Source organism: Ranitomeya variabilis, chromosome 5 (assembly GCF_051348905.1).
Source record: "Ranitomeya variabilis isolate aRanVar5 chromosome 5, aRanVar5.hap1, whole genome shotgun sequence".
NCBI lineage: Eukaryota > Metazoa > Chordata > Amphibia > Anura > Dendrobatidae > Ranitomeya > Ranitomeya variabilis.
Window position 1 is genome coordinate 31,166,812 of NC_135236.1, and position 22,787 is coordinate 31,189,598.

At 45.2% G+C, this 22,787-nt stretch overlaps 1 protein-coding gene across 1 annotated transcript; it reads left to right on the forward strand.

The window, feature by feature from the left end:
- Positions 1–1,390: 1,390 nt before the first annotated feature.
- Positions 1,391–14,331, forward strand: LOC143774235 (very-long-chain 3-oxoacyl-CoA reductase-B-like). The gene is made up of 11 exons (XM_077261622.1): positions 1,391–1,631; positions 4,615–4,661; positions 4,733–4,808; positions 5,643–5,753; positions 6,227–6,294; positions 6,471–6,515; positions 6,632–6,666; positions 8,626–8,707; positions 8,948–9,013; positions 12,121–12,270; positions 14,089–14,331. The coding sequence occupies exons 1-11, from the start codon at positions 1,475–1,477 to the stop codon at positions 14,203–14,205; spliced, it is 954 nt and encodes a 317-aa protein (XP_077117737.1). The 5' UTR covers positions 1,391–1,474; the 3' UTR covers positions 14,206–14,331.
- Positions 14,332–22,787: the final 8,456 nt, after the last annotated feature.

A 22,787-nucleotide genomic window follows, 5' to 3' on the forward strand; every position in this document is an offset into this window, starting at 1 on the left:
CCAACTATATAGCTGTAATGTGAGACCAGCATGCCAGCAACCTTCACTGAGCAGTTTATGGCTTTAAGCTGAGAAAGTCGGCCATAGTACAATGTGCTCTTTTGTTCCTGGAGAAACTTAATAGTAAGGCATAATTCCGTCCCAAGTAGTAACATAGATCTGAAAGTTATATATTTGGAATGTGCAACAATAGGGCTCGTATCTGGTGGGTTTTGGGAGCCCAGTGTGTAGCAGAAAGTGAGAAACACATTACTACATAACTGGGTCACCCAGCTACCCCATGTCTATACTTAGGCCACGCTGGGCATAACGACACGGGTGTCGTCTTTCTTCGAGTTTCATATGCTGAGATATGCGAGATGATGGTTTTTCATATCCTCAAGAAAGAGGAGTGCATTCCATAGCTCTGCCCACCCCATGAGGTCATCCAGGGGGAGAGACCCTTAGTTTTAGGCAAAGGTATAAAACTCAGAGGCCCAGACAAAGGGGGGTCTTTTGCCGGGGGATTCAGCTACGACAGGCTGTGCAATCTGACCTGAAGATAAGTGACAAGGTCCCCAGCCCTGCCACCGCATGGCGCACCATTGAATGATGTGAACGAACCGTAAGACGATTTTCACTGTTAATTCCTTTTTATTTGTAATTGTTTGTACATACGATACTTGTCTTACTTTATAATATCCTTTTATCCTTTTGTAAACACTGCCTACCTTTTTGGAGTAAAATACATAAAATTACTAGCTTCGTTTCTCCTTGCTCTATAACGTACTGTCACGTCCTCTGAAGTGAATTAATTTGGGTTGGCTCCGGACCCGTTATTAATTAAGGAATCAGAGCTGGTGGCAGCGGATTTGTCCTGTGCGTTTGAGAGACTTTGTAGCGATGGACGACGTTGATAATTATTGTTCCCATCTGAGTGGGAGTAGTTATATTGCCCTCGCTGCAGTGTGCCCATTAGCCAGTACAAAGTAAGGCAGCCTTTCTGGCGACTAATTATCCTAGGTGCAGTACCCTGTCTGACCTGATGGTAAGGGGGCGCCAGAGAGCTGCAAGTTCCAAACCGGAACTGGGAAGTGGGATATAGATAAATCCCCTTCAGAAAGAACTGGGCAACCAAACAACCCCGGTTCATGACTTATTGCTGTGAGCAGTGGGGATAAAGATATCCTCCCTGGGATCCATGACAGTCACCATGATGCTGGTAAATCTTCTGTCATTTATCTTGGCACCTTCTACTAGTAAGGGACATTGTTCTCTGTGTGAACCTCATCAGAGTCACATTTAATTATTTACCGTGCATTGAGCCTAACTCCACCCTGGTCGCCGGCACGTACTCCACTACCTGTCAGGGACGACGTATGTGCTGCTGGCTTAGAGGCTTAGATCTCCAGCTATCAGCTGGAGGTGGGACTATGGAAGTTTACATGCCGATATTACCAGGTGGCATGCACAGAGCAACTACACAAGGGAAGAAATGGAGTGTCTTCTGTCTCAAGGGCTCAACCTGCTGGGACAGCTGGCACTATGCTACCTGGTCACCAAACAGTTATGGATCGTCCTAAAAGGATTCAGAGTTCATTTCCTCTCCAGGCTGTGGAGGACAGACCTAAGAAAGTATGGAGGCTGGGCAGGTAAGTGGCATCGAGGACACATGCATGGGCGCTCTACTTCTCTATGTGCCATGGGACTATATGGGGCACATGGTGGAACGAAGGATTCATTGTGACAGAATATACAGAAATACTGATAAAAACCTCCTCAGGCCGTTAGTAGGCTTCTGTCCTAAAGTCCCCGGCTTGGAGGATGGACCTGAAAAAGTATGGAGGCTGGAGCAAGAAAGTGGTTGTGAGGGGGGTAAGTCCAACTCTTACGTCGACCCCTAATAATGTGGGAAACAGAGCACTAGTGGTGGGGCAGATATTTTAGCAGTAAAGAGATATAAATAGAGAATGAAAACCTGCTGCAGTCACCAAGGGACCTGCAAACCCAAAGCATCACTTCTAGTGTTTGACATATCCAGCACATGCATGGATGCGATCGTTAACCCTTGTTGAGTCTTTACTGCAGAATAATCTGGGATAAAGATCTGCAACCCCGAAATTCATATGGTCTCTAGGGTGTGGTGAGTCGACTTCTGGGAAAGGCATATCCAACGCATGCATGGGGCCACGGTTTCCCTTTTTCCACAGTATTAGGGTGGTTAGGTGGGACGCGGCCCTTGTCGTGTGAAGGCTTCACTGCAGCAGAATGCAAAGAAATTCTGGATGAAAACCTGCTGCAGACTGCAAGAAAACCGCAACCTCAAAGCTCATAAAGTCTCTAAGGCTGGAGAACAAACCTTGAAAAGTTTGGAGCAGCTGTGAGAATCGATTATGTACATGAGCCATCTACTGAACCCTTGTGATGGGGAGGAATTACTACAGTAGAGCACTGAGCACATAGCAATCCTGGATAAAAGCTGCTGCAGGCCACAAGAAAACCCTCAACATTCATATTGTGGAGGACGGACCTTAAAAAGATTGGAGGCCGGGCAGGTAAGTGGCCCTGGGGCTATTCTGAAGATGAACATCCAACACATACATGGGCCCTAAAGTCAATCATGCACAAGAAATGGCAGACACGTTCCCTGTGGTTTAGACTTTTTAACTAAAATTGTAAAGGGTGTGAATATTTATGTGTCATGGATACTCAGTGAAGCAGATCCCACCACTGTTACCACTTTGTCACAGATGACACAGGAGAGATCACACAGATCCCATCTCTGCCACCAGTTGTCAAGAACATGCAACTCCACTGCCTCCAATGGTCAGGACAATCACACAATTGTCTGCCAAGTGATAGACGAGGCTGCGGCTGCTCCCACTACAAGTCTTTCTATTAGCTCAAGGTTACTCCCACATACCTCTCCTTGATCAGCTCATGTGGGGTCTGTTTGCGGGATGTGCTCAGCCCTTTTATTTTTATAAGATCCCTAACTTACAGAACATCTTTGCCCCTGCAAGTCCCAGGTGGTAGATATCATCATTAGGTTTCCTGTCACGATTTTACCTTATGATAGAAATGACATATGACATAGATAACATCATCCATCGGATGTTATTATGTTGTAGGGGTTCTAAGGGACGTACAGTGATGTTATTGAATGCGTTATATTCGTCCCTTCACTACGACACTGAAAATATATCTCCCACAAATATCAGATTGATGCAAAATCCATATATTCATATCTGGACCCCGGAGACAGAGTATCTACAGCAATTGTCCAGTTTTTCTTTGAAGAGGGGAACCTCCTTTAAGAAAGATACTTCTCCCACCTCTGCATAAAAAGATCTCAGCCTTCATGATTTTCCACAGAGAAAAACTGTTGTTGAAAACTCCAGTTGTAATTACCTGGGCACTGCAGGAGGCCTCTGTTTCAAAGAAGGTTGAAGCATCATCTCTCTCACTATTTCCCCTTTTTTAATTAGTTTCTCTCTTCCTAGCTATAATAAATTACACATGTTCAATGTGTAGTCCTACTTCAAAGGAGGTTGGAGTGTCAGCTCTTCAGTTATAATTAGTTTTCTCTCTTCCCCATATTTTTAGTGTTAGGATGTCATGTTACCTCTCTGGAGATGTCTGTATGGATTTTTATTTTTCTCTACGACATTATTAATTCACTTATTTCCTCTTATGCAGACTTGTCTTCCCCTGGATATTCGAGAGATGTCATCTATTAGATGTGATACATTATGTAACAAGGGGTGTGAATTCTTTTATGGGCTCTGTGTAGAGTTATATAAAGTTTCATCATCTCTCTGGATCCTCCCGATTCTTTGTGATTGTTTTCAGTTAACTCTTTCCTGAAAGTCATGCACTGTTATCAGCTGATTCATTGTCTCCACTCCCTACATCCCAGATTGAGACCTATTCTTAAGGGCAAAATCCAAAGTAATTATTAGCCAATGTGGTATAATTTACTGTTGAGGCCAAATCCGGAGCGGCCGGTGTGTGTCACGGTCACGATTAGACAGTCCTTGGAGGTCACTGTCATTCCTGACATCAGGTTCAACATCACCTGGATGAGGGGAAGGATTTCTGGGGGTGGCCTCCTGCTTTCTAGGCTCATGGCCATGGGGATATATTGTGGTGGGTTTTGTTGTGGAGTTTTACGGCCACAATCCAGACTCCATATTGTGACATTATAAAGAGTTCCCCAAGTTCTCACACATTAGAAAATAAACATATATACGTACTGGGAAGGGAGCACAAACCTTTGCATGTGCCACTATTTTAACTCCTTACTGTATTTATGGTTGCACATAAACCTTTTCATCGTCAAATTAAGATTTACCATGGCGAGTTCCCAAACACTACAATAACAAAAATATTCTGCAAGGGTGCACAAACTTTTGCACACAACACTTTTTGAGAAAGTTTGATATTCAGTTGACCATCGGTGACGGTGATCTACACAGTCACAGGCATTATTGTGGGCCGTTCCTGGGGTTTGTCCATTTTGGACAATTTGCTGCTGCAAAATAGAGGGCAAATTCATGGCCAATTTTTAGAGCTGTGAATCCACTGACCCCTAACATCATATTTTTACTCTGTATTCTTTTCTGATTTTTTCAGTGGTAACAGGAGCAACAGACGGAATTGGGAAGTCCTACGCTGAGGAGGTGAGTGGACACCAGTCCATCTGTAACGTAACTCTCACTTCTGTGTCCTCACACCTCTGTGTCCTCCATAGCTGGCCAAAAGGGGTTTCGATATCGTCCTCATCAGCAGGACTCTAGAGAAGCTGAAAAATGTTGCGAAAGGGATCGGTAAGAGATGATTCTGGAGACATCTGGTATTCTGGAGATATCTGGTATTCTCATAAATAAGATTTCGAGATACAGACACATAGAGTGACAAATCATTAATTTCGAAGTCCCATTTCTGTATTTGGAAACCTCAAATAACATGTCACTACCACAACATTCCTCTTGACTTCATCTGAAGACTTCATACTTCCCCAAGTCCCGAAAGGATAAATGTATGTCTCCTGAGACTGGTGGAGGATGAACCCTAAATATTGGCAGCATTAATAAGGACTTTTCCTAGTTTGGAAACCTTCTAGATCTTGTCTAGGTATTGTAAACAAGAAGGACAACCCTCCAACCATCATTCTTGCTGCCTATTTCTAGATTCTCATCTTGATCAATATTTAAAGAAGATTAAGAGTCTCCAGATACAAATGAATTGAAAATGGTTTCTATTTAATAGTAGCACAATTAAGGAATTTTTTCCCGTCTTTATCTAGAGACTTTAATCCCATCAGTATAAGAACAATTAGGTCTCCAGATAACAAGATGAAATCTCTAGATGCCTGCAGGATAAAGGATCTAGATGTGGTCAGAATAGATGAGATCTGTGAATAAAATTAACGTGCGTAAAGACTCCAAATACAGAAATTCTCCACACACTGTACTATGTACTGTGATACATTAACTTTCTAGATACCGGATGAATAATAAGATCTACATTAAGGCTGTGAGGATGAGGTTGGCTGGGCATAAGGTCAATAAGGTCTCCTGATTCTGGAGGTGCTCAGGGGAATATTTTATCTTGAACTTAAGAAAATCTTGACTCTTACAAAAGTTTTTAACCTTTTACAGAGGAGCAAACCAATAGGAAAACCAAAGTAATCCAGTTGGACTTTACAGGTGGACCTGAAATTTATCCTAAGGTTGAGAAGGAGTTGCAGGATCTGGACATTGGCATCCTTGGTAATACCAATCTCCAATGTCATATGTGCACCTTATCTGGCCAGAGTCCTTTACACTTTGTATTCTGTGTTATGACCATAAACTAAAATTGTGGGGTGGAGTAAAAACTTGGACCACCTCATGAGTCTTCATGGGAATGAATGTCTGATCAGTGGTATTGGAAAACAATAAAATGTAGCTGTACCCAATGTCGTCATTGGATTTGTACAACATTGTAGTGAGTAAACCCAACCTAGAGATATTTTAGAAGATGTCTGTGCAGGGTTTGGGTGATAAGTATCAAATCCCAAGTCTGTTATTGCTATAATCATTGGGGTCCTGTTTAGTTTTAGGGGCCCCCTTACTTCTACATAATCCAGTGCCCTCCTTTCTTTCTTCATCTATGATGTCTCCGTCTTTGGCTTCTCTCTTCTTCTGTTGAATTGTAGTTTTGCTTTATGACAAGGTGTGAATGTTTGGCTCTTTGATTGCAGTCAATAACGTTGGGATGTCCTACAGTCCAGAAGCCACCGTGTTTCTCAATGTGCCTGACGTCAGCCAGGTGGGTGTGATGTTGTGTGGGTCTCCTTCCTTCCTACACAAGATGACCTGCATGCTCCCTCAGTCTCAGGATATCCGTGTATATCTGTGGTAGAACAATCCATGTTCTGTCATAACCTGAGACAAATCCAAAACTTATAATCTAATGGGTTGTTCTTTGTTTTTTTTTTCCAAAAGAAAGTAACTGCCATAATGAACTGCAATATGATGTCCGCTGTACAGGTAAGAAACAACGGATATGTACATGTGCTCCTCTCCCTGAGGATACAGATGGGAGGATCTATGAGTCTCTGCAGTTGAAGGTATTTCAGGCTAAAGCCTTTATTCTTAATTTCCAGATGACCGCGATTGTGCTACCAAAAATGGTGCAGAGGTTGGTGTCCAGGTGTAAATCATTATATTCTGCATTGTGTTCTGCCCTATAAGCCCCTTACATATTAGGCAAAGTTTGGCTGACCTCATCAGGTGGTTGATTAATGAACTTTGGAGATGGCAGTGTGGTTGAATGAAGATCAATCAGACTGGAGATGGCAATGTGCTTGAATGACAGTCGGACCGTGGAGATGGCGGTGTGGTTGAATGATGGTGGGACTGTGGAGATGGCGGTATGGTTGGATGATGGTAGAACTGTGAAGATGATGGTGTGGTTGGATGAAGGTAGGACTGTGGAGAATTTGTGGTTGGATAATGGTCGGACTGTGTAGATGGTGATGTGGTTGGATAACAATCGGACTGTGTAGATGGCAGTGTTGTTGGATGACGGTCGGATTGTGCAGATGGCTATGTAGTTGGATGGCGATTGGACTGAGTAGATGGCAGTGTGCTTCAATGATGGTGTGGTTGGATGATGGTTGGACTGTGGATATGGCAGTGATGATATCAGACTGTAGAGATGGTGGTGTGGTTGGATAACTATTTTGACTGTGCAGATGGATGGGTGTGTGGTTGGATGATGGTCGGAATGTGGAGATGGCGGTGTGGTTGAGTGATGGGTGGACTGTGGAGATGGTGGTATGGCTGGATGACTGTGGGGACTGTGTAGATGGCCATGTGGTAGGATGATATCGGACTGTGGAGAAGGTGGTATGGCTGGATGACTGTGGGGACTGTGTAGATGGCAGTGTGTTTGAATGAAGATCAGACCATGTAGATGTACATGTGCAATGTGTTTGAATGGAGATGGCGGAGTGGTTGAATGACGGTCAGACTGTGGAGATGGCAGAGTGGTTAGATTATGTCAGACTGTGGAGATGACGGTGTGGTTGGATGAAGGTAGGATTGTGGAGATGGTGTGGTTGGATGCCGGATAGACTGTTGAGATAGAAGTATGGTTGGATAATGGTCGGATTGTGTAGAGGGGGGTGTGCTTGGATGATAGTCTGACTTTGGAGATGGCGGTGTGGGTGGATGGCGATTGGACTGAGTAGATGGCGGTGTGCTTTGACGATGGTGTGGTTGAATGATGGACCAACTTTGTAGATGGCGGTGTGGTTGAATAATGGTTGAACTGTAGATATGGCAGTGTGATTGGATGATATTGGAGTGGGGAGATGGTGGTGTGGTTGGTTAACTGGGGACTGTGTAGATGGATGGATGTGTGGTTGAATGATGGCTGGAATGTGGAGATGGCTGTGTGGTGGAATGATGAGCGGACTGTGGAGATGGTAGATTGGTTGGATGACTACAGTATGGGGAATGTGGAGATGGCGATGTGGTTGGATGATGGTTGGAATGTAGAGATGGTGGTGTGGTTGGATGACTATGGGGACTGTGTAGATAGCGGTGTGGTTGGATGATGGTCGGAATGTAGAGATAGCAGTGTGGTTGGATGACTGTGACCAGAATAGATGGCGTTGTGTTTGAACGATGGACGAACTGTGGAGATGGTGGTGTGGTTGAATGACTGTGGGGAATGTGGAGATGGTGGTGGTGTTGGATGATGATCGGAATGTGGAGATGGCGGTGTGGTTGGATGATGGTCAGAATGTGTAGATAGCGGTGTAGTTGGATGACTGCGGGGACTGTGTAGATAGCGGTGTGGTTGGATGACTGCGGGGACTGTGTAGATAGCGGTGTGGTTGAGTGATGGTCAGACTGTGGAGATGGCGGTGTGGTTGGATGACTATGGGGACTATAGATTGTGGTGTGGTTGAGTGATGGTCAGACTGTGGAGATGGTGGTGTGGTTGGATGACTGTAGGGACTGTGTAGATAGCAGTGTGGTTGGATGATGGTCGGAATGTGGAGATGGTGGTGTGGATGTACAATGCTAGGACTGTGGTTGGTTGGTCATTGCCCAGAGAAACTCTCCCACTTTTTTCTCTATTTTACAGGAGGAAAGGTCTGATAATAAATGTGTCGTCACAAGCTGGTGCCCACCCGTACCCATTGCTCAACATATACAGTGCCACCAAGGTAGATCTGCTCTCTAATTTTCCACATTTTTGTTGGCTGAGAGGCGGGGCTGCATAATACTCATTTGCATGTACTGGGGCGTGGCTATAGACATTTCTATGGTAGAAGCTGCCGTTTCTCTACACAATCTGCATGGATCAAAGACTTGGGGGAAAATGTCTCTTGATTACACAATAGAATGAGCATTTACTCTCTGGTATCAGCCACTGGCGGCTCTGACCATGTTCTCTTCTCTTCCAGGCGTTCCTGGATTATTTTTCCCGTTCTCTTCACATAGAATATAAATCAAAGGGAATAATGGTTCAGGTAATGTCTGACCCTGAGAATACCGACTGTGCGAGAGGGGCAGCAGTGCTGAGATGGTATCACACAGGATAGGATTAGATACACGGCTCAGCAGTCAGTATCACACAGGATAGGATTAGATACACGGCTCAGCAGACAGTATCACACAGGACAGGATTAGATACAAGGCTCAGCAGTCAGTATCACACAGGATAGGATTAGATACACGGCTCAGCAGACAGTATCACACAGGATAGGATTAGATACACGGCTCAGCAGTCAGTATCACACAGGATAGGATTAGATACACGGCTCAGCAGACAGTATCACACAGGATAGGATTAGATACAAGGCTCAGCAGTCAGTATCACACAGGCTAGAATTAGATACACAGCTCAGCAGACAGTATCACACAGGAGAGAATTAGATACACAGCTCAGCAGTCAGTATCGCACAGGATGGAATTAGATACACAGCTCAGCAGTCAGTATCACACAGGAGAGGATTAGATACACAGCTCAGCAGACAGTATCACACAGGATAGGATTAGATACAAGGCTCAGCAGACAGTATCGCACAGGATGGGATTAGATACACGGCTCAGCAGTCAGTATCACACAGGATGGGATTAGATACACAGCTCAGCAGACAGTATCACACAGGATAGGATTAGATACACGGCTCAGCAGTCAGTATCACACAGGATAGTATTAGATACACAGCTCTGAAGTCAGTATCACACAGGATAGGATTAGATACACAGCTCAGAAGACAGTATCACACGGGATAGGATTAGATACACAGCTCAGCAGTCAGTATCACACAGGATAGGATTAGATACACGGCTCAGCAGTCAGTATCACACAGGATGGGATTAGATACACCGCTCAGAAGACAGTATCACACAGGATAGGATTAGATACATGGCTCATCAGACAGTATCACACAGGATAAGATTAGATACACGGCTCAGCAGTCAGTATCACACAGGATAGGATTAGATACACAGCTCAGCAGTCAGTATCACACAGGATAGGATTAGATACACGGCTCAGCAGTCAGTATCACACAGGATAGGATTAGATACACGGCTCAGCAATCAGTATCGCACAGGATAGGATTAGATACCCAGCTCAGCAGTCAGCATCACACAGGATAGGATTAGATACACGGCTCAGCAGTCAGTATCACACAGGAGAGGATTAGATACACGGCTCAGCAGTCAGTATCACACAGGATAGGATTAGATACACGGCTGAGCAGTCAGTATCACACAGGATAGGATTAGATACACGGCTCAGCAGTCAGTATCACACAGGAGAGGATTAGATACACAGCTGAGCAGTCAGTATCACACAGGATAGGATTAGATACACGGCTCAGCAGACAGTATCACACAGGATAGGATTAGATGCACAGCTCAGCAGACAGTATCACACAGGAGAGGATTAGATACACGGCTCAGCAGTCAGTATCACACAGGAGAGGATTAGATGCACAGCTCAGCAGTCAGTATCACACAGGATAGGATTAGATGCACAGCTCAGCAGTCAGCATCACACAGGATAGGATTAGATGCACAGCTCAGCAGTCAGTATCACACAGGATAGGATTAGATGCACAGCTCAGCAGTCAGCATCACACAGGATAGGATTAGATGCACAGCTCAGCAGTCAGTATCACACAGGATAGGATTAGATACACAGCTCAGCAGACAGTATCACACAGGATAGGATTAGATACACAGCTCAGCAGTCAGTATCACACAGGATAGGATTAGATACACGGCTCAGCAGACAGTATCACACAGGATAGGATTAGATACACAGCTCAGCAGACCGTATCACACAGGATAGGATTAGATACACGGCTCAGCAGTCAGTATCACACAGGATAGGATTAGATACACATCTCAGCAGTCAGTATCACACAGGAGAGGATTAGATACACAGCTGAGCAGTCAGTATCACACAGGATAGGATTAGATACACGGCTCAGCAGACAGTATCACACAGGAGAGGATTAGATACACGGCTCAGCAGTCAGTATCACACAGGAGAGGATTAGATACACAGCTGAGCAGTCAGTATCACACAGGATAGGATTAGATGCACGGCTCAGCAGACAGTATCACACAGGATAGGATTAGATGCACGGCTCAGCAGTCAGTATGACACAGGATAGGATTAGATACACGGCTCAGCAGTCAGTATCACACAGGATAGGATTAGATGAACGGCTCAGCAGTCAGTATCACACAGGATAGGATTAGATACACGGCTCAGCAGTCAGTATCACACAGAATGGAATTAGATACACGGCTCAGCAGTCAGCATCACACAGGATAGGATTAGATACACGGCTCAGCAGTCAGTATCACACAGGATAGGATTAGATGCACGGCTCAGCAGTCAGTATCACACAGGATAGGATTAGATACACGGCTCAGCAGTCAGTATCACACAGAATGGAATTAGATACACGGCTCAGCAGTCAGTATCACACAGAATGGAATTAGATACACGGCTCAGCAGTCAGTATCACACAGGAGAGAATTAGATACAAGGCTCAGCAGTCAGTATCACACAGGATAGGATTAGATACACAGCTCAGCAGTCAGCATCACACAGGATAGGATTAGATACACGGCTCAGCAGACAGTATCACACAGGAGAGGATTAGATACACAGCTGAGCAGTCAGTATCACACAGGATAGGATTAGATGCACGGCTCAGCAGACAGTATCACACAGGATAGGATTAGATGCACGGCTCAGCAGTCAGTATCACACAGGAGAGGATTAGATACACGGCTCAGCAGTCAGTATCACACAGGAGAGGATTAGATACACAGCTGAGCAGTCAGTATCACACAGGATAGGATTAGATGCACGGCTCAGCAGTCAGTATCACACAGGATAGGATTAGATGCACGGCTCAGCAGTCAGTATCACACAGGATAGGATTAGATACACGGCTCAGCAGACAGTATCACACAGGATGGAATTAGATACACGGCTCAGCAGTCAGTATCACACAGGAGAGGATTAGATGCACAGCTCAGCAGACAGTATCACACAGAATGGAATTGGATACACCAGATATAATGACTCTCCTTTTGCCCACAGTCGGTGCTGCCCATGGTTGTTTCTACAAATATGGCCCATAATTTACCCAGCAATCTTCTAGTGAAAACGGCCCCTGACTTTGTCCGCGAGGCTCTGAACACGGTGGGGTACACGCACCGCACCAACGGCTGCCTCTCCCACTCCATCCAGGTAATGAACTATGATTGCAGCTCTGGAGGTGACTGAGGTAGAATACATGATGTGCAGCAATAAAGTAACAATAAATATAAGTAAGATTACATACAGATTGTTATAATGGTATTTCCTGAGAAAATTGAACTGTAACCCCTTCACTGCCAATGTAACCTGCGCTGCAGTGGGAACATGGACCCCAGTGATGTATAAGGGTGCCCCTAGTGGTCACACAGGAGTATTTGTGTTCTCCACCATGAAGAGATCACACCGGAGAGATTATGCAGAATCCCAATTGTCAAAGATTGACACCGGAAGACCACACAGATCCCACCGCTGTCACCAATTGTCAAAGATCACAGCATGGGAGGTCGTGCAGATCCACTCACTATTATATTTTTGTCACGAACAGCTCTCTGCAGCCCCCTATCATCCGGACAATTGCGAGATTGACCAACAATTAACGGAGGAGGTCGAAGGCTGTTTGTACCAATAGGCTGGTTATTGGAGAACTAACAGTGAGCGTATGGTACATACATCTCCGATTCCAACACTTGAAATATGAATATGTTTACACATTCCCAGTATGATCACTGCAAATTCCACGATAACTCAAGAACTACTCGCTACCACCACGAGTCATTTATACAGGCCGACTGAACTCCTTATTTCTGGTGGTGTAGGGTATCGGGGTGCGGTTTACAGAACAAAAGGAACAGAACTATTAGATTTTATATTTAATCCAGAACAATAGCCAGTGTTTATAAAAATATGCAAAAGATTTTACAAAGGGGACAAAGCAGTACAGAAAATGCAATTACATAAAATAAACAGGATTAACAAAAGAAACTTACTACGTTAATCACAGAGATGGCTCAGAGATTATCGAAGGAGAGCACTTCGATTGGAAACGTCCAGTGAACGGGATCATGCATACACTGATATTTATCTCTCTGCAGGAACCCAGATCATATTTTGCTTTGTCCTTTTATCAGCACCTAAGTATCTTTTATCAGCCATCCAGGATCTTATGAAATTCTCAACATTAGCAATATCTTCACTCCTAATGCTCGCAGGCGTTCAACATCGCCGCTTTTCTTTTTATCATGAGTTTACCTTTCCATAGATAGTAAACATGACATGCCTGGTGTTAGTTAAATGGCCACTATTGATTTGGGGCTTGTAGGCAGGTGTCACAGTCATGAAAATATGCATATTCTTTCCTGATTAATACTGAAGTTTGAGATGTATGTCCCATCAATATCAGATCTATACAAACCCCAATATTCATAACTTTCCAGCATTGCCCCAGTGGCTCGTAGCAGGTGTAATTTTTCCCTGAAGGGAACAATACTTTCCTTTCACCTCAGGATGTCTTTCTTGGGGACAAAGGAGACTTTTCCATTTCTCTGTCTTTACGTAAACACGTATCCCTTTTGTTATCTGGACCTGAGAAAAGAGCTTTCCTGTCTAATTACCTGTACTCTCTAGAGAATCTTGGCTTCAAAGGGAGCGTGAATAATTAACTATTCATATCTTATTTGGTTTCCTCACCCCATGGCTATTCATGATTTGCCCAATTTCCCATGTCAGTTGTGCAATTCTACTACTAAGATACTTAGAACGTAAGCTCTTTTTCCTAGTGTAATTCTATGTTTGAGAGGAGGGAGGGAAGTGAATGCCCCCTAACTTGAGAGGCTTTAGGGATCTTAATATTTTCTATGACATTTGGTATAACTATTACTATGAGGCTCCCCCCAAATATGGACACTGTCACATCGTGAAAATAAAAATGTTTTGTGAAGAATCTTATCACTTTATGACTTCATCTTTCAGAGCTACTTTATCAACAATATTATATCGGACACCCTCCTAGCCTCCAAACTGATGGAAATCATTGCGAAGTCGGCCAAAAAATCAATGGAGAGAGCAATACGAGAAAAGAAGCAGTAGAAGAAGCTGAGGATGGTCTACCAAATACTGACCCCAAATTAATGTGATATAAAGAGGAAGAAATAGATATTTTCTGAAGAAATGATTGTAACTTTCATTATACAGAATAAAACTACTTTAATATTGCTCCTATGTGCAACAATATTACTACCATAATACTGCCCCTATGTACAAGAATATAACTACTATAATACTGCCCCTATGTACAAGAATATAACTACTATAATACTGCCCCTATGTACAAGAATATAACTACTATAATACTGGAAAAGAAAAAGCAACGAAGATCAGCTCACCTCCTCTCAGTCCCAGCGCACGGATCATGCAGTGCTGCAAGTAGTACGAAGAAAAAGCAGAAGTCCAGCGTGGGTGAAGTCCATAAAAAATACCTTTTATTCCATTTTCGTTAAAAGCACATAAATCCAAAGTCCATCTTCATATCCATAGACACAAAAACGGGTGATTCCTACCAGTGACAGTCACAGGCTTAAAGTGCATTAAAATCAAACGCGTTTCAACGGTCTTGCCGCCTTACTCACAATGAGTAAGGCGGCAAGACCGTTGAAACGCGTTTGATTTTAATGCACTTTAAGCCTGTGACTGTCACTGGTAGGAATCACCCGTTTTTGTGTCTATGGATATGAAGATGGACTTTGGATTTATGTGCTTTTAACGAAAATGGAATAAAAGGTATTTTTTATGGACTTCACCCACGCTGGACTTCTGCTTTTTCTACTATAATACTGCTCCTATGTACAAGAATATAACTAGTATAATACTGCCCCTATGTACAAGAATATAACTACTATAATACTGCCCCTATGTACATGAATACTTTGACGAGCAAAAGGGTAACAATGTTTTAACCTTCTGACTTTCAGGCTCCATATCTCACCATTCACTTCTGGTTCGAACCTGAGACTACCGTCATTTTATAGACAATCTTCTTGGTTATCTCATTCATAAATTTGACTTGGAACTATTTACCATATGATTAGTTATGCAGATGTTACTGCATTTTTACTGTATTGTTCCTAAAAATCAAAATATTCTTGTGCTGCCTGAATCTTTCTGGGCTGCTCTCGATCAAATTCATATAGAGGAGAATAATGGTATGCACTCAGGTCAAAATAATAGAGGTGCTGGTAAGACGGACCAAGTGGCCCAAAACGTCATATACCAAAAAATACCGCACACTCAGACTTGATGTGATGCAAAAAGTGTTCAACAAATTTATTGTCATAACAAAAAAGGTTGCCACAGGATAATAAGAGCAATATGTGTAAATCGAAACCAAACCCAACGTTTCGACCCACCAGGGTCTTATTCATGGGGTTACTGAGGAGATAAAGAAACAGTATAAATAACTAGTTATAGTATAGCAACAATATCAAAAAAGAGAAGTAAATATACAGTGAGAGAGGGTCAAAGGAATTAAGTATACAATCACCAAGTTATATGTACAAATAAAATAAATCCAAACACAATGAAATAAAACATATACAATATAAAGCAAAAAAAAGTCACATCACGTTCAAGGATAGTACATGTTCACTTATAGGATATCTCTAAGAAGAGCGGTATAGGAAGGGAGATGTAGGAAGCGACAGATGTAGTGTAGGCTGATTACCTTGGTTTCCAGATGTGCGTATGCAGCGCCCCAGAGTACTGGTCGTTGCAGTAACGTCGCTCTGCCGCTAAGGGGAGTGATGTTGCGTCTGATTGCACTAAGGGAGTTCACCTGATCAGGTATCACACACTACACTTCACACTCCGGCCACCAGGGGGGGTGGTTCTATCTAGTAGGCCACTCCTCACACTCTGGTAAAACTGGGGGTTGGACAGCAAGACAGGGAGAAGTAACTGGGAAGAGCTAGAGAGAGGACCTGTCAGGGATGGGATCCTGGCAGACTCCTAAGAGAACAACGCAACAAGTGAGCAACGGGAATACAGCAAGGAGGCAATAGGACCAGAAGGAGTCGTGCTGAAAGATCGAGGCAACATCCTTCTGAGGCGCAAACAGTCGGTGGCCGGAACGCCGAGAAAGTAAGAGACTTTAAGCATTACTGCAAACCACGGCAGGACAGCCAATTATAGGTTGGCTGTCTCACTTAAACACCTAAGCAGACAACGGAGGCAGCTGTGGGAGAGGGGCGACTCTAGAGTCCCGGAAGAACTCCAGGCCTACCCCATCATACGGGTGCGTCCTAACCATATCATCTGGGGGACGGAGAGAGAACGAACATCAGAGGCAGACGGAATCAGTTGTGAGGAATATCCCGGGGTGCTCAGCAGGGTAGGACTACAACACATAGGCGCTAGAAGGTAGACGCTGATTCTCACCTGTCAAGGGGAACTCCTAATGTGCCTTTGGACCGGCCGGTCTCAGCCAGCCCTGTTAACAGTGCTCTGGATTGGCTAACTTGAAGCCTTCAGTAAAGAGGTAAAGAGACTGCAACCTGGTGTCCTCGTTATTTACTGTGACCGGCCCTGCACCGCACTACCACCACCATCCACACCTATTATTGGGTGCCCCTCAGCAGGGTCACGGACCGGGTCTAGCCACCATGACAATCCCAGAGCAGAGACTCAGAGGCCCGGTACCGGGTACCCCTCGGCTCCGCGGCAGCGGGGGCGCTACAACTTGGCGTCACGAACAGGATCTACTTAAGCCTGAAGAATCAGGTCATGTGTGCCTTGGAACTGTGATTTATTGTGCTTGGACTGTGACTTATTGCAAAGACTGTGCATTGTTATTGCGCCAAGAGTTCCCGCCACAATTCGCCATCGCCGCGCACGGAGGGAGGAGCGCGGAACGAGAAAGCGTGGTAAAGTGCCAACCCCGGAAGAGGAACTCTGACCTCCAGCAGGTTAGTGGGAGGAAGGGACAGCCATGTCTGAGTCAGGGGAAGCGGAGGCGGCGGTCGGAGCCGTGAATGCAGAGGCAGCTCCGGTCCCCTTAGCGGATGTAGCCGCGGCCCTAATACCACCACCGCTGGCCGCAGAGCCCACTGCCCCCATCAGCCAGTCGGACACTGCCGCTACCACAAAGGCCATAATGCCCTTCTCTATGCCATACCTGCCCGGAGCGGCCTGGCTCCCGCGATACTCCGGGGAGTCGCACACCTTAACTGATTTTAAAGAGGGAATCTGCAGCCTGCTCGAGTTCTATCCCCTGACGGAGCCACAGAAGGTTCATATGTTAATCGGCCAACTCTTCGGGGCGGCTCTGAGAGAAGTGAAGCCCTGGCCCGCCGCGGATAAGGGAACTGCACAACAGGTTTTTGCAAAGCTTAAAGCCACCTTTGATACCCGCACTGCTACAGAAATTAAACTGACTTTCTATGGATGCAAACAGAGACCGCAGGATAACTTACGGGACTCTGCCCTTAATCTCCAGGAGGCGCTGCGGGCCATTAAGCAGAGTGACCCCGACAGCATGCAGGATGAGTATAAACTCCTGAAGGAGCGGTTCATTGAGGGGCTCCTGTGCAGTCACCAACGGGGCCAATTGCACTTCCTGGCAATGCAAAATCCAGACTTGACTTTTGCGCAATTCAAGGATAAAGCTATCCAGGCGTTGCAGGAGCGACAGCCCAGCCGTGCAGTGCCTCCCAGGCGTCCCGCTCTCACATACCACCAGGAGGTGGCGTCAGATGCCCCAGTCGCCGCCGAGGCCGATGCCCAGAGTCTAGAGGATGACTCCCCTGCAGGACTCCGCCTCCAGATGCAGAAGCTGACCAAGAGTGTTGCTGCCCTGGCCCGGACGGTGCAGTCCCTACCGGAGGCCCCCAAGGAGAAGATCCAGCTGGCCTCCAGACCAGAGGATGTCCCTTGGATGCGACAGAGGAGGACTCCGCCGACCAGAGGCCGGGACGACGATCGCTTCCATCGGGACGGACGACCCATCTGCCGCCGCTGTCATCAGGTGGACCACCTTGCAAGGTACTGTCCTTTAAACGAGCAACCCCTGGGGCAAAGGGCCAACCCCCAGGAGTAGGACTGTGATGTATTGTACATAGTCTGTTTAGAGTCTTGTGCTTGGGTGCGAGGAAGACACAGTAGACACAGGTTTAGTTATGACTTGCTTGTATTACTGCATACAAGTATGCCACAGGAAAAAAGGCTTTACACAATTGCAGGTACACAGGCAGGAGACATGGCAGATGACACGGCAGATCAGAATAAACGTTGAGTTCAACATGAAGCACAAACTGGTTCAGAGTCTCTCTCTGTGTTACTTCCCTTGCAAATGTAGATTAGCATGCAGCAGAGTTCCAGTGTCCACAAATACCAAGTCCAGACTTCCAGGAGCAGGTCACAGGCTGACTGCAGACATGATTCAGAAGCACTGATTGAACAGCTGAGGCTGCTTATAAAGGCAAGAGACAGAGAACAGGGCGGAAACAAGGAAGCTAGAAACTCCATACTGACTCAGGGCAAAGTAGCTACAACAAGACAAAGCAAAAATGGCGACGGAAAACTTAGGTTTCAATAACAGAAAACAACAGCAAATGTAGCAAAAATACTGAGAACCTTACATTACTCCCCCCTTAGGGACAGCCTCTGGATGACCTCAGAGCAGGCTTGTCTGGGTACCTCTGATGGAACTGGCGGAGTAAGCGAGGAGCATTAATGTTATTAACCGGTTCCCATGAGTTATCCTCAACTGGGTAACCCTGCCATTTAATCAGATATTGTAGCCGATTCCTATATAATCTGGAATCCAGAATCTTCTCAACCACAAATTCCTCCTGACCATCAATCAGCACTGGATCAGGATGGGGAGAAGAACGTCCAGGGAATGTATTGGGTACTGCTGCCTTTAGTAAGGAAACGTGAAAGACAGGGTGAATTTTCATAGTTCCGGGCAGTTGAAGACGGCAAGCAACGGCACTTACAATCCTACTGATCTTATAGGGTCCAATGTACTTATGTCCCAATTTGGATGATGGGATTCTCAATTTAAGGTTTTTGGTTGATAGCCAGACCAAGTCTCCTACCTTGAAAGCTGGTGCAGGTTTACGAAACTTATCTGCTGCTCTTTTATACCTTTCCTGAGCCAATTGCAGATTTTCCTTTAGCAGATCAATATTGCGTTGTAAAGACGTGATTCTTTCAGCCACAGCTGGCAATGGCGTATCTATGGGAAATTGAGGCAGAATGTTAGGATGATAACCTAGATTGGCATAAAAAGGAGACTGCTTAGTGGAAGCGCTCTGAGAGTTATTATAGGAGAACTCAGCCAGTGGAAGTAAATCCACCCAGTCATCCTGTAGGTGGCAGATAAAGCAGCGGAGATACTGCTCCAGGGTCTGATTAGTCCGTTCTGTTTGTCCATTAGTCTGGGGATGAAAAGCAGAAGAAAGGTTTACTTTAATGTCCAATGCGGCACAAAAATTCTGCCAAAACCTTGAAGTGAATTGCACTCCTCGATCAGAAATGACCTCATCTGGTACTCCATGCAAGCGAAACACATTTTGAATCATTAAATCTGATGTTTGTTTAGCAGTGGGTAAGCCGATGCAGGGAATAAAATGAGCCGCCTTTGTTAACCGATCCACTACCACTAGAATGGTGTTTTTCCCTTGCGAGGTTGGCAACTCCACAATGAAATCCATGGAAATGGATCCCCATGGACGGGTAGGGGTGGGTAGGGGTTGCAATAGACCCGTTGGCGAGGAACGTGGTGTCTTGCATCTCGCACAAACTTCACATGAAGTGACATAGTTTAGAACGTCCTTTCTGAAAGTGGGCCACCAAAAGAAACGTGAAAGAAATTCCTGTGTCTTTAGAACTCCTCTATGCCCAGCTATCTTAGAATCGTGGATGAGTTGCATTACTCGTAATCTGACCGTTTCAGGTATATACAGGCGTTGCCCCTGAAACCACACACCACTCTTATAAACAAGACTTACGTCTCTAGGAGGTTGTGCCAGCAAAGAATCCGCATGGTATGCTTCCTTGATGTCTTTGAGTAGGTCTTGATTATGAATCACTCCCAGGAATCTAGAATCAGGAAGAATAGTCTTAGGAGGAGTAGGTGGACGGGTCTCTGTTGAATGGATCCTAGAGAGTGCATCAGCCTTTCCATTGTGCGATCCGGGCCTATAAGAGATTATGAAATTAAATTGGTTTAGGAAAAGATTCCAACGAGCCTGACGAGGAGTCAGGCACTTAGCCGACCTTATAAATTCAAGGTTGCGGTGGTCAGTTAGGACGACTATTTGCTGTGCAGCTCCCTGAAGAAGGTGTCTCCATTCTTTGAATGCGGCAATAATAGCTAGCAATTCTCTATTGCCTACATCATAGTTCCTCTCAGCTGCAGATAACCGCTGGGAAAAGAAAGCACAGGGATGAAGCACATTCTTCTCACCTGTCCTCTGAGAGAGAATAGCTCCGATGGCACAGTCTGAGGCATCCACTTCTATTATAAAGGCAAGTTCAGGGTTGGGATGCACTAGGATAGGAGCTGTGGTAAATTTATCCTTCAGACTGGAAAATGCTTCTTGAGCTTGAGGGGTCCAAGTGAAGCTAGACGCTTTCCGGGTAAGTTGTGTGATAGGTGATACTACCTCAGAAAAATTCCTAATAAAACGTCTGTAGAAGTTGGCAAACCCGATGAAGCGCTGCACTTCCTTCACATTCTTAGGAACTGGCCAATTCTTGATGGCTTGGGTCTTGCTTCCATCCATACTAATTCCTTGTGTAGACATTACATACCCCAGAAATTGAATTTCGGTCCGATGGAATTCACACTTCTCAAGTTTAATGTAAAGATGGTTTTGTCTTAGGCGTTCTAAGACCATTCTCACGTGTCCATGATGTTCCTCTGTGGAGTTAGAAAAAATCAGAATATCATCCAGATAAATCACCACGAATGTATCCAAAAGATCCCTGAAAATGTCATTCACCAAGTGTTGGAAAGTGGCTGGGGCGTTACACAGACCGAAAGGCATAACTAGATATTCAAAGTGTCCGTAGCGTGACCTGAATGCAGTCTTCCATTCATCCCCAGGTCTAATACGGACCAAATTATAGGCCCCACGGAGGTCCAGTTTAGAAAAAATCTTGGCATGCCGTACTCTCTCCAATAACTCAGGAATCAATGGCAATGGATAACGGTTTCTAATAGTAACCTTATTGAGTTCCCGATAATCTATGCAGGGTCTAAGAGATCCATCTTTTTTCTTCACAAAGAAGATGGGTGCACCTGCAGGAGATGAAGAGTGGCGTATGAAGCCCTTGGCTAGATTTTCGTCAATATAGTCCTTCAACGCCTTTAATTCTGGCCCTGCCAGAGGGTAGATCTTACCAAAGGGTATTTCTGCTCCGGGCAATAATTCAATTGGACAATCGTATGGACGATGAGGGGGAAGCTGGTCAGCGTTCCTTTTGTCACATACATCCGCATACTCCTGGTATATAGCTGGTAGTTCAGAGACTGACGTGGGTCTCTTAGGAACCGAACAAGCTGAAACTTCTGGACCCATCTGTTTCTCTGGAAAATGCAGCTCCTTGGTCTCCCAGTTAATTGTAGGGTTCTGAGCCTGCAGCCATGGTAGCCCTAGAATAATGGGGAAGTGGGGAGAAGAGATGAGCATAAAAGACAGCCTCTCCTGATGATTCTTACCCATAAGGACCTTCAAAGGCTCTGTTTCTTGATCCACTGGTCCAGAGGTTAGCAGGGAACCATCCACAGTCTCCATCTGTAAAGGAGTAGCCTTCTTCACTGAACGTATCCCATGTTTCTGGGCAAAGGAGATGTCCATAAAATTACCGCTTGCCCCTGAGTCAATCATACCAGAGCTAGACACCCAGACCGAGTCAACCCAGAGCTTGATGGAAAGAAAGCAATGAGACTTGTTCTTACAGCTCAGCTGAGACACTGCTGAGGAAACTTGAAAAACTGCCGCATTTACACAGTCATCAGAATCCGAAATAACAGAGTTTAAGTCCGAGAAATCAGCATCTATCGCTGCAGATCTTTCTGGAGCCTGAGGTTCAGACATGACTGATCTCCTTTCACAACACTCACAGTGAATGACTGCTGCAGTAGTTTTACGAGAACGGCTGGGGCAGTTGATAATGAAGTGCCCTGACTTACCGCAATAGAAACATAGATTTTCCTTTAAGCGATGTTCTTTGCGTGCGTCACTAACACGTCTCTGTAAAGAGTCTACCTGCATGGGTTCAGGTTCTGGTTCCCGTGTGATCTTGCTCAGAGGGTCCCTAGCTGGGGAGGAAGGTAGGAAATGGTTAATGCGATTATTTTCAGACCATCTCTCCTGTCTGCGTTCAGTAAGACGGGCATCAATACGGATGCAGTAGTTAATAAAGTCACCTAACGCAGTGGGAGGGTCAGCACGAGCAAGTTCATCTTTAATCATGGGAGACAACCCTTTCCGAAAGATAGATTTTTTGGCAGAACTGTCCCAAGTGGTATCGAGGGCCCATCTCTTGAAATCCAAGGCATATTCAACTACTGAGCGCTTACCTTGGCGCAAAGTTAACATGGCTGCTTCAGCTGTCGCACCTCGGTTAGGGTCATCAAACACCTGCCCCATGGCTGAAATGAAAGC